Source organism: Rhamphochromis sp. 'chilingali', assembly GCF_963969265.1.
Source record: "Rhamphochromis sp. 'chilingali' genome assembly, chromosome: 3".
Lineage (NCBI taxonomy): Eukaryota > Metazoa > Chordata > Actinopteri > Cichliformes > Cichlidae > Rhamphochromis > Rhamphochromis sp. 'chilingali'.
Window position 1 is genome coordinate 22,005,630 of NC_137931.1, and position 13,116 is coordinate 22,018,745.

Below are 13,116 nucleotides of genomic sequence, written 5' to 3' on the forward strand. Positions count from 1 at the left end.
ACCCAAAATGAATTTCAGAACCAATCCTCTAAAGTACAGATTTACTGTCTACTGATGCCTTTTCAGAAACCTGTTTTCCTTAGAAGATGTTTTTGTGTAAACCTTGTGTGCTATTACCCGTGTAATCTATTGTTGGGAACTGTTAAATCTTTCACCCGTGCATCTGCTGGTAACCCTAGAGCTGTAACCACAAACTACCACCTAAGGTTTCCAAGAACATGCTCACACTTGGTTTCCCTAGTTACTGTTCTCTCAGGCCTTGTTTGCTTTCAGGTGTCAGCTGACAACAACAGACAAGTCATTATAGTTCAACAGCAAACATGCACATTGCTGGAGGAGACACATATAGTGGGAGAAACTGAAATGCACAGACAGACAAATGCTTTGCACTCTTGGTTTATTTTTGCACACACATGCACACACATATATATAAAAAACCAATATGGCATTGCTCACTGCTGAAATACAATAATGATATCATTATGCAAAACTAAAACGTATTACTCCTCCCCCTCTCCCTCATCGCCGATGCTGTCGGTTCCCACCTCCTCATAATCCTTCTCCAGGGCAGCCATGTCCTCTCTGGCCTCTGAGAACTCTCCTTCCTCCATTCCCTCTCCCACATACCAGTGGACGAAGGCCCTCTTGGCGTACATCAGATCGAACTTGTGGTCGAGTCGAGCCCAGGCCTCTGCGATGGCAGTGGTGTTGCTCAGCATGCACACTGCTCTCTGCACCTTGGCCAGGTCTCCTCCAGGAACCACGGTGGGGGGCTGGTAGTTGATGCCCACCTTGAAACCTGTAGGACACCAGTCCACAAACTGAATGGTGCGTTTCGTCTTGATGGTGGCAATGGCGGCGTTCACTTCTTTAGGAACCACGTCACCACGGTACAGAAGGCAGCAGGCCATGTACTTTCCATGGCGAGGGTCACACTTCACCATCTGATTGGCTGGCTCGAAGCAGGCATTGGTGATCTCAGCTACAGAGAGCTGCTCGTGATAGGCCTTCTCTGCTGAGATAACAGGGGCATAGGTGGCCAGAGGGAAGTGGATGCGAGGGTAGGGCACCAGGTTGGTCTGGAACTCTGTCAGGTCCACATTCAAGGCTCCATCAAAGCGAAGGGAGGCGGTGATGGAGGAGACGATCTGACCAATCAGCCTGTTGAGGTTGGTGTAGGTGGGACGCTCGATGTCCAGGTTCCTGCGGCAGATGTCATAGATGGCCTCATTGTCCACCATGAAGGCACAGTCAGAGTGCTCCAGGGTGGTGTGGGTGGTCAGGATGGAGTTGTAGGGCTCCACCACAGCTGTGGACACTTGAGGAGCTGGGTAAACTGCGAACTCCAACTTTGACTTCTTGCCGTAGTCAACGGAGAGACGCTCCATGAGCAGAGAGGTGAAACCGGAGCCAGTTCCTCCTCCAAAGGAGTGGAAGATGAGGAAACCCTGCAGCCCTGTGCACTGGTCAGCCTGCAGGGGAACAAAACAGCACTATTTTCTCCATACATAACTACACTCTAAACTAATACATGTAGATAAACTCACCAGTTTACGAATTCTGTCAAGAACCAGGTCAATGATCTCTTTGCCGATGGTGTAGTGACCTCGGGCGTAGTTGTTGGCTGCATCTTCTTTTCCAGTGATAAGCTGCTCGGGGTGGAAGAGCTGCCGGTAGGTTCCTGTACGGACTTCATCTATATTCACGAAAAATAACTGTATATGAGTATATGAGAAAAATTTTCAAATCCTTTACGTATAAATATATTTAAATTTATATTTAAAAATTGAAATTTTACCAATGACAGTTGGTTCCAGGTCCACAAAGACAGCCCTGGGAACATGTTTTCCAGCCCCGGTTTCACTGAAGAAGGTGTTGAAGGAGTCGTCTCCTCCCCCGATTGTCTTGTCACTGGGCGTCTGACCATCCGGCTGGATGCCGTGCTCCAGGCAGTACAGCTCCCAGCATGCGTTTCCCATCTGGACGCCTGCCTGGCCAACATGAACAGAGAGGCACTCCCGCTGCAAGACCAGGCCACATCAACATTAGAAAAGGCTTTGTGGAATCTAATAGGCAACACTATCACACCTTTAAAAGTGGACATTACAGAGTCTGTAAGACACTGCAGAAACTTACCATGGTTCTAAATTCCTGCTGCTGACTGCGAGGATCTGCAGGCGAAATCTGCTCTCTCTCAAGATCTCTCTGGTACTTATAGTATCTCCAAACTCTATAGTAACGGGTCTTGTTGTTCACAAATGGGGGTTAACTGAGTTTACCAGAGGGCAAAATCATTGTCCCGACACGCTCGGTCACACATCCATGACCATTTTTCCTGTGGAAAGATAATGTATAACCCTGAGCCCATACATCAGGCACACAAAACTCATTTAACTCACAAGCACCTAAGGAAAAAGCACAGAGTGGTTAATAAACTCAAAGCTCTGAGGGGGGCTCAAAGCTCCATGTGAGAGAGTCAAAGGAATTCTACATTCCCCAAATATTTGTAAACAGAATATTTTTAACAGCCCCCCTCACAGCCTGTTTGTACGTTGCCCAGATGTAAGTTACATTTGTGGGCACTTCAGCAAGTTGAGCTTATAGGATCAATGTTATTTACTGAAACTGATAAGAAGAGAAACTATAAAGTCTGTTCTTTAATGTAAGCAACGTAAGTAATTTTAACAAGAAATTTAACAACTCATGGGCTTCAGTGATAATGTATAAAATAGCTTTTTATAAGCTTTATCCAGTTACATATGTGAAATGTAGCCTAATTAGTTTTAGGATTTGACTTTGGCTATTTCATTTAAGCCCTTTTTTCTGACTACATTTAAATGTTTGCATATTTGCATTTTGTTATGAAGTACCATAAGACCACAAAGAGCCAGGGACTAAATTAGAAAACCACAGAAAAGGGAACATAAACAGTCAGGGAGACAAGCCTACAGTGTATACCCACTGGCCACTTTATTAGGTACTACTAGAACCAGGTGGGAGCCCATTTTGCCTTTAGAACTACCTTAATTTTCATTGCATAGATTCAACAAGGTGCTGGAAACATTCCTCAGAGATTATCCATATTAACATGACAGTGTCCCACACAGTTCAGGTTACACACATGCATCACAGCATGTAACCCCAGTGGCCTAATGGATAAGGCACTGGCCTCCTAAGCCAGGATTGTGGGTTTGAGTCTCATATGTGGGGATTTCCAGCTGTTGAAGTGGGCCCTCAACCCAGAGCGCAATGAATTGCAGCCATCCTCATTTGGCCCGTGGTCTTTACACTGGTTAACTGTGTTGCTACAATTCCATAATGGGAATCTCCCCTGTTACCATAACCCAAATGTGCTCTATTGGAATGAGATCTGGTGACTGTGCAGGTCTAACCAGGAGTTTTTTTTAAGGCTTTCCACATGCACATGTAAAATGCAGATTGGAGTCAACAGATTATATGAATTATATATTTCTTTGTCGCTGGAGGGCACCCAAATGTCAACTAGTCACTGAAACTTGCAAAGTACAGGGAAGGACCGTCACTGTCAAACAGATAGGGGTGGCAAAAGTGCAGACATTCTTTGCTTAAGTAGAAGTATAGACATCTGTTTTTAAAACGACTCTGGTAAACACTGAGGTACTGACTCAACATCTGTATTCAAGTTGAAAGTAATTAGTGGTCCAAAGTAAGCCCTTTAGGAGATTTCCACCAGCGTTTTTTTTTTTTTTTTTGCCAAGCTAACTGACCTAACTGAAAATGGTATTAATACAAGGGAACAAACTTTCTAATGATTTTGCTCATCTTGACTACATGTGATGTAGAACAAAGTGAATTTTTAAGAATAGCTCTATGCTGTTGTTGAGATAAACCTAAGATGGAAAAAGAATCACTTAGAAATAATTTGTAATAATTTAAACTGTGAGTAGATTATGTTTACAGGCTGTGATCAGCTGACCTGTGATGCTGCTGCCTGAGGAATTCAACAAGATCTAAGCATGGAGACAAAGTCAGAGAGGCAAGGATTGGACATATGCAGAGGACGGATAGTCGATATAATGGACAAAGGTGATGAAGATGGAGTTGCAAGAGAGAGAAGAAAAGAGGAAGTAAAGTAAAAAGTAAAGTAAAAACTTCACTTCAATAGCACCTTTAAAGATATTGGTCCCAAAGTGCTGATCAGAAGCAAGAAAAAACATTACACATCAGTACACTGAAAAAGTTACTTAAAAGCAGTTGTAAAAAGAAGTTTTTAGTTGCTTTTTAAAAAGCTCAACAGAGTCTGCAGACTTCAAACTAAAGGTGAGAGAGTTCCAGAGTCCTGGTGGTACTATTGAGAAGGCTCAGTCACCTTTAGTTTTCAGGACCTTAGGGACCCCCTAGAGTTCTTTTTCTTTAATATATGCCAGTGCTTGACCATTTAGAAACCTATAAGTGAGAACCAAGAGCTTGAAATGTTTTCTGGAAGCCACTGGAGCTGGACGAGTAGTGCTGTGACATTAGAAAATCTCTTTGATTTGGCCAGAATTCTGGAAGCAGTGTTCTGTACAGTCTGCAGATGGTCCAATGATGCTTTAGGAAGGTGAATAATGAGCTACAGTAATCCAATCTCGAAGAAACAGTAATGACCATCTAAAGTAAAACCAGAGTCAAAATTTGATGGAAGGTTTAGCATGAGATGCTAATCCAGCTTTTTGCACTGTCTAAGCACTTGTGTAAGACACGCAGTTGTGATACCTCATGAGGCTTAAAAAAGAAACATATAACTGAATCATTCCAGTAGCAGTGATACGAGATATCTTTAAAAGTGCTTAAAATGTTCTGTAGAGGGAGCACATAAATCGGAAATAATATGCATAATAATAATAAGCAGCCACATCAGAAAGATATGATGTAAAGGACTGTAAGGCAGTGGTCTTGGGAATATTTGTGATTGGGGTGGTCTGCTCATCTCCACTCCAGAGTCTGGACTCTGGAGTGTGTGTATGGTTCATGTCTGTGTGTGTCTGTGTTGGGCGAGAGCTGAGTGTTTGTGTATGTGTACGTAAGGATGGGAATAAATGTTTGTGTCTGTGTCAGGTCGGGTCTTAGATTCCACTCCTCTCTCCCCCTAGGTATGGGGGTTTATCTACCCCCACCATACTCCCTGCCAGTGGCTGGTGCCCCACCTGCTGGTACATTGGTGGTTCTCTGCGTCCAGGGCTGAGTGCTCGGGTGTGCACTGGCTCACTCCTGGTGACTGCTTGGCAGGGCCTGTGCAATATCTCAGTCTGCCCCCCGGCTCTGTCTGTCTTTTCTTTCCAGTCCCCCGGTCCTCTCAGTTCTGATTGTAAATACTTAAAATAAAATACAAATAAATAAATAAACAATCCTGATAAAAAACTTCTAAATATGACAATCAAGTGGTCCAGTATAGCAAAAGAGCACTTAGGAAAATAAATATTAGACAATAATTCTGTTTGCTACAGCGCTGTAAAGGACAGGCAAAGAAACCCCAAACATAAATAAATAAATAAATAAATATTTGTGATTGGCTGTCCAATGGGGAGAGGCCAAGGTTTAGCCTCAGCACTCCCTGATTTGTTCTCTTCATAGTCCTTCCTCATGGCATAGACAAAGATTTAATTTCAGTGTGAGCTCATCTGAGATTGTCAGAAAGAATCAACAGGAAGAACATTTTAATGACCTTTTACAGATTAACTGAACATGAACGTTTGCCAGTGCTCAGACACCTGGTTAAACTTAGGTCTAACCCTGAACTAAGTTTTTTGGCACAAAAAAAAGCAGGTCAGAGTAGATCCAATCAATTCTGAGTATTTTCAGTATTACTTATCATCCTGGTGCACTTTATCATAAGTCAGAGTCCATCACTGTAATCATGTTTTATAGTGGAAACCAGTGCTATTTTGATGTTAGCACGTTTCCCCGTGTCAGACTTTACACAGTGCTCTGTCGGTGTCTGAATAATGAACTGTTTCTTTGCCTGTGTTGTCTTTGGGGAGTTGGACAAACCCAAGTACTGCATCGAGCTGTTGTCTCACACAGTCTGCCTGGTGAGAGTTTGGAGGGGCACGGTGGTTGGCTACACCAATAGCCTGCAGGGCTTCAAGCTGAAGGTGAGCTCCACCCCTATGTGTGAAGAGTAAACTTTGCAGAGGACATTGCGGCAAACAAATCTCAAAAATCTTTTATATAATCAGATTTTATAACTGGGAACATCAGACACAACAGAATGCTTGTACAGTGTTTGTATTAGATGTTCTGAGTAGAAACTTTAGATGACCATTTTTGCCATTCCTGCCTGCCATCAAAGTCTACTTTAATATCCTGGAGTCCAGCCTTGCCAAGACGCTCAAGATGAGCACCATGGTTCAGGGTCTGGGTCTTCAAAATGACCCTGAATGTCCAGACCATCAGGATCACTTACACTAAGTAACGGTCATTCTGTTGATGAAGAATCAAACTGTAGTGATAAAATATTGTGGATTGACTTCTGATCTGTGAAAGTTTTAATTGCTCTTTAGTTTTTAATTTTGGTTTTAATTATATATCCAAAAGCAGCATAAGGAGTAATCTTTTCTTTTCTTTTCTTTCTAAAGCAGCAAAGATGCAGTTCTTATGCTTCAGCAGAGCTGTCAGACCCTTCAGGTGTCCAAAAGACACAAAAAACAGACCTTCCCTGACCGTTGTTCTTTCACTCTGTTTTTAAACATGTTTCCAGTGTGTCTTGTTTCGCGACATGTCTACCTGAACCTGCTAAAAGTAGTAATAATTAACCGTGCCCAGATGTAACTATTAGCTTTCAAGGACATCCAAACAAGCGTTTATGGAACCCCTCTGTGTCAACATCCGAGTGTTACAACAGAAGGGAGAACACCATCAGGTGTATACAAATATTTATGCATAATAATAAATTTAACTTATATCAAAAACACAAAAAGGTTATGAATAGAGTAAAATTATTTAGCTTGGCAGTATTATTAACAATTTCACTAATGAGGACTCAGATCTCAGTGCGTTGATTCTCTTTCCTAGGTTCATCTGATCAGCAGATGAATAGAAAGCGTGTGTGTGTGTTCCTGTGTTTGTATTTATGTTGGGGGGGGGGGGGGGGGGGGGCATCTCGTTTGCATTATAATTGTAAAATTCTACCTAATACAGCTAATTATAAACATGATTCGGCTTGCAGATATTTTTTACTCCTGAATAAAATATCTACATCTGCCCAAAAATTTTCAGATAAAATTTTGGGCAGTCTTTAATTATCAGGTAGCAAAACCTGAAATAATGAACCCACAGAATGAGGAACTTTTTTCTGCAAATCTTCAAAACCTATTTTTGGGTAATCAAATACAGTGGGGCAAAAAGGTATTTAGTCAGCCACCGATTGTGCAAGTTCCCCCACCTAAAATGATGACAGAGGTCAGTAATTTGCACCAGAGGTACACTTCAACTGTGAGAGACAGAATGTGAAAAAAAAATCCATGAATCCACATGGTAGGATTTGTAAAGAATTTATTCGTAAATCAGGGTGGAAAATAAGTATTTGGTCAATAACAAAAATACAACTCAATACTTTGTAACATAACCTTTGTTGGCAATAACAGAGGTCAAACGTTTACTATAGGTCTTTACCAGGTTTGCACACACAGTAGCTGGTATTTTGGCTCATTCCTCCATGCAGATCTTCTCGAGAGCAGTGATGTTTTGGGGCTGTCGCCGAGCAACACGGACTTTCAACTCCCGCCACAGATTTTCTATGGGGTTGAGGTCTGGAGACTGGCTAGGCCACTCCAGGACTTTCAAATGCTTCTTACGGAGCCACTCCTTTGTTGCCCGGGCGGTGTGTTTTGGATCATTGTCATGTTGGAAGACCCAGCCTCGTTTCATCTTCAAAGTTCTCACTGATGGAAGGAGGTTTTGGCTCAAAATCTCACGATACATGGCCCCATTCATTCTGTCCTTAACACGGATCAGTCGTCCTGTCCCCTTGGCAGAAAAACAGCCCCATAGCATGATGTTTCCACCCCCATGCTTCACAGTAGGTATGGTGTTCTTGGGATGCAACTCAGTATTCTTCTTCCTCCAAACACGACGAGTTGAGTTTATACCAAAAAGTTCTACTTTGGTTTCATCCATAGCTGGACTGGCCATCGGGCATACCGGGCATATGCCCAGTGGGCCGCTGGCGATTTTTTGTTTTTATGGGCCGATGGATTTTTTTTTTTTTTTTTGGAAGGGTATAATGAAAGGTGTTGGATTGGCCAATTGGTCATGATCGACTCTGGGCTGGACCAATTACAGCCGAGGAGGCCGAATGCACCCGCCCCCTTGTTTAGCAATCACGTGATTTTCGCGCATTGCATGCCGGGAACTCGTGGCAAAACAATCCAAGTACTGCATCAAATGCAAGAATTTGCAGCACCGCAAAACGTTCATTCTCCGGTTCCAATACCTTCTTGTTTTTTCTTTGCCGCACAAAAAAGGAATGTACAAAACAAAAGGAGAACAATGCCGGTCCGTACAAAGACAGACTCGACGAAAAGACAAAGAAAAGATACGAGAAAAAAACTCAAAGGTGTGAAAGGGTCAGACCCTTACGAGCACACAGAGTGGACAAAAGACGTTAGCGTGCTGCCCAACTTTCACCACGCTCAGATTTATAATTATACGGTTCTTGGAGTGAGTGCATACACTCATGAAGTTTAGTAACTTCAGGTCACTGCAACAAGCCCAGGTACAGTTTACCGACGGATGGGTACAGGACCTTGAAATGCACCGTGTAGAACGAAAGACCATCGTACATATCATAAGTTTACCAGTCTCACAAATCGTTGTCATAAATACACATTCGTTAACCGTTTATTAATATAACCTTTGAGCTCAATGGTAATTAATTAGTAGTGGAAATAATTTCTGGTTCATTACAGAAATGTAGCAGTGACAATAATATTGTATGCTGTAATCGTACTGGACAATTGGTGATACAAAACAACTGTTTTATCCTGTGAATAAAAGTATATGTTTTTGTCAGTGTACCATAATAACAGAAGCGAAACGCAATATTGTGTCAGGACAATTCACTATTTATGCACAATAAACACAATAAATAAAGGAGCATAGCGCGACAATTTCTGTTCAGCGCCAGACTTGTTTGTAACCTATATCACCAATTATGTTAAGAAAAATGACATATTAACGACTAAAAAACTATGACCTTTGTGGGAATGCTTGGAGCAGACTAACATGTGAGCTGGAGTGTTCTGAGACGTTATATTTGGTATATCCAGACCATCCGTCGGCTCTTACTTCGGAAACATGGCTTAAAAAATTTCTCTTCAACGACGTAATCCGATAAAAAACGATCGGCTTCCCGTGGCTGTCATGCGACCGGCTGTTGCAGTTAATAATACAACAGCTTCTTGCCATTTTTTGTGTTTCTTTTTATCGCTGTGTAACTGAGTTCAATTGAAAGCCTGCGTGCGCTAGTACCTCTTGCCACAAGTTCCCAGAATCCTTTGCGGTTTTACCCCTGAATGACGTCACATTTTCAATCTTTATCCTGGTGGGCCGGTCTAGTTAAAATGCCCGGGCCGATTTTTTGTCCCAGTTGGTTTCATCTGACCACATGACATTCTCCCAATCCTCTGCTGTATCATCCATGTGCTCTCTGGCAAACTTCAGACGGGCCTGGACATGCACTGGCTTCAGCAGCGGAACACGTCTGGCACTGCGGGATTTGATTCCCTGCCGTTGTAGTGTGTTACTGATGGTGACCTTTGTTACTTTGGTCCCAGCTCTCTGCAGGTCATTCACCAGGTCCCCCCGTGTGGTTCTGGGATCTTTGCTCACCGTTCTCATGATCATTTTGACCCCACGGGATGAGATCTTGCGTGGAGCCCCAGATCGAGGGAGATTATCAGTGGCCTTGTATGTCTTCCATTTTCTGATGATTGCTCCCACAGTTGATTTTTTCACACCAAGCTGCTTGCCTATTGTAGATTCACTCTTCCCAGTCTGGTGCAGGTCTACAATACTTTTCCTGGTGTCCTTCGAAAGCTCTTTGGTCTTGGCCATGGCGGAGTTTGGAGTCTGACTGTTTGAGGCTGTGGACAGGTGTCTTTTATACAGATGATGAGTTCAAACAGGTGCCATTCATACAGGTAACGAGTGGGGGACAGAAAAGCTTCTTACAGAAGACGTTACAGGTCTGTGAGAGCCAGAGATTTTCCTTGTTTGAGGTGACCAAATACTTATTTTCCACCCTGATTTACGAATAAATTCTTTACAAATCCTACCATGTGAATTCATGGATTTTTTTTTCCACATTCTGTCTCTCACAGTTGAAGTGTACCTCTGGTGCAAATTACTGACCTCTGTCATCATTTTAAGTGGGGGAACTTGCACAATCGGTGGCTGACTGAATACTTTTTTGCCCCACTGTATAATCTGAAGTAGCTTCTTTTTTTTTTAACTCATTGCGTATTTTGGGTACTGTGCTAATGTGCTTTAAATTGGAGATTATGTATCGGAATTTCAGGAGCAGGACCACGCCTCCAAACACACTCCTTTCGGCTGTCATCTATATAGGTTCCCCTAGTTCTTCAAGCTGATCATTCTTGTTTACGTGCCCCACCTCCCCTCCCTCCTTCTTCTCCAGTCTTCAACTTCTTCACTTCTATTTAGTACATGGGGATCTGCCCGGCCCGGGAGCCGCTGCCAGTCCCCTTCGAGGCCTTCCCCAAACCGCAGCTCAATTCATGTCAAAGCATTCACCTTTACCTACTAAAACACTGTCAAACTTAAAATGAGGACGTGGGCCCAGCTAGTGACGTATGAGTTTTTATAACTGATTTTAATATTTGATGTTTAATATGTAATGGGGATGTTTTCTTTTGTTCGGTACCTCTCTCAAACTCAAAAAGCAGAGAAGAGCATCCCGGTATCAAACACTCTTATCCTTAAATGATTCTTAGATGCTTAGATGATTCTCAGTGTTCACTTTTTCTTTATTGTCGATAAATATTTTCAGTTTGCAGTGACTGCAGTAGGAAGTTAGCTTGTGTGGCTAAACCTGTCATATTTACATAAAGAACTTAAGTGCTGTTGTTAATTAATATGTTGTACTCCTTTTGAACTTAATACGAAATAAAGAATATATAATGTATTCTATAATAAAAGAAAAAAAGAATTTACAATCTTAAAATGAATCTGATAAAAAATTTGCTTAAAAGACTGATAGACTCATCAGAACATAAGAAATGTGTGTGAGACTGCAAACTTTGTATCAATCCGATACAGAGTAAATACAGGGCCTGTATTGCCGACACCATTACTGATACTAATACTTTTAGCTTACATATTTAACTTTTGAAGTTCTTTACCACGGCTAAAGCCATAGAGTTAGATTTAGTCTCTTGTTTGGATTGCAGAGACCTGGACCCTAATAAAGACTCAGATTTGCAAATACTGGGATTACTTGCGTAACCAAGTGATGCAACACAAGCACAAACAGACTCAAGAGTTTCATCATCAACATTTGAATAATCAAAACTCCAGAATGTGTTTGTTTTCAGCTGCTGACACATTCAAACTGAAGGCTATAAATGCTGTGAGAGTAACAGCAGAAACTCAGTATCTGGATCAAAGCTGAAGGTCTAAAGATGAGACGCATCCTCGTTTTACTGGGTGAGGAAATCCCAACAGCGATTTAGCCGTTTACATGTTAAACCTGTTAGAGGTCAATATTTCTCAATGTTTTGGTGGTTTTATGCATTCAATTTTTTCTACCAACAACATATAACGTATAAAAATTCACTGCGAATGACACGAGAGCAGAAGAAAAAATGAACTTAAAACACAACTTTCGTCAGTAAAAACATAAACTTACATTTGGGCTTGTGTCTGTTTACCTGAATGCACATTTAATTAGCATATTTATAAACTGTTTAAGTAAAACTTTAACCAATCAGCTAATAAAATTGTTTTTAGATGACCAAATTTAGTTTATTGATAAGATTTAAAATAAAACGTTAAGGTTGCATCTATGAAAGTCTGAGTATTTCTGTGTATCTCCAGCTGTGGTGTGGATGTGTGATGCTGTTAAGTTCGGTCAGCTCTGCAGTGACAATGTATGCAACACCCAGAGGACATCAGACAGCTGGGGAGAGGGACACTACGGAGCCTCGCGGTAAGCTGTGAACACATTTTTGTTTTTAATGTAAGGCTGGATGATGTGAAGCAGCTGCTCACAGCTGGATGTCTGCTGGATTTCAGGGGTGGGAGACTTCACAAAGGTGTGGACATCGAGTGCAGTGACGGCTCAGATGTCTTAGCCCCGTTTGATGTGACAATCAAAGGGAGCCTGATTGTCTATAATGACCCCAATAAGAAAGCTATCGACGAGGGCATCAACCTCTCAGGAGAAGGTCAGTCCACCGCCCATCTTGTTACTGATTGTGTTATTGATCCTGGTTTCGATTTAATGACTGAGTGGTTGTGTTTGTGTCCTGCAGGTCTTTGTTTCAAACTTTTCTATGTGAAGCCGATCAAAACCTCAGGAACGGTGGATAAGGGTGAGAAGATTGGCACAATGCTGCCCATGCAGAGCGTTTACCAAGGGATCACCTCGCACATCCACGTCCAGATGTGTAACAGAAGTGAAGACCCCACAGAGTATTTCTCTGACTTATGTCAGACTCGTGTCCCTTCTGAAGAAACGGAATTAATACCAGGACGATTCTGGTGGTTTGATCTGCCACACTATTACGCCTAAGAAAGAAGCTTTTACTTATTCTTTTCTTAACTGTGTCTGTTTTATCTAAAATGGCTTGCACAGCTTTAATCCTTTTGAAAATGGAGCATTTATTCAGCCTTTTGATAATTAAAAAAATTGAAATATTAATTTGCTTTTGACTTTGACTTTAGAGCTTTTATTGTCATTGTGCTGTTTCTTGCACAGCGAAATTGGGTAGCTGGAACACAAAGGTGAAATATTGAAACAGAAACATTGTGGGGCTGTATACAAGTCCAGTTATATAATATCCTTTCAGTCTATTGGTTTTGCACCTGATGGATCTGAACCTTTTTCCAGAGGGCAGGATGGAGGTAGTCTTTTAT

General features: G+C 41.9%; 2 protein-coding genes across 2 annotated transcripts; one reads left to right on the forward strand and one right to left on the reverse strand.

Moving 5' to 3' along the window:
- Positions 1 to 394: 394 nt before the first annotated feature.
- LOC308394603 (tubulin alpha-1A chain-like) lies at positions 395 to 2,154 on the reverse strand. The gene is made up of 4 exons (XM_080879003.1): positions 2,137 to 2,154; positions 1,799 to 2,021; positions 1,548 to 1,696; positions 395 to 1,472 (listed from the first exon to the last, which is right to left on the reverse strand). Exons 1-4 carry the CDS (start codon positions 2,137 to 2,139, stop codon positions 501 to 503), a joined length of 1,347 nt encoding a protein of 448 aa, XP_080735129.1. The 5' UTR covers positions 2,140 to 2,154; the 3' UTR covers positions 395 to 500.
- A 9,499-nt stretch (positions 2,155 to 11,653) lies between these two features.
- LOC308393688 (leukocyte cell-derived chemotaxin-2-like) lies at positions 11,654 to 12,772 on the forward strand (the record flags this gene model as incomplete). Its single annotated transcript, XM_080877647.1, has 4 exons — positions 11,654 to 11,685; positions 12,076 to 12,187; positions 12,274 to 12,425; positions 12,513 to 12,772. Exons 1-4 carry the CDS (start codon positions 11,661 to 11,663, stop codon positions 12,770 to 12,772), a joined length of 549 nt encoding a protein of 182 aa, XP_080733773.1. The 5' UTR covers positions 11,654 to 11,660.
- Between the last annotated feature and the right edge of the window lie 344 nt (positions 12,773 to 13,116).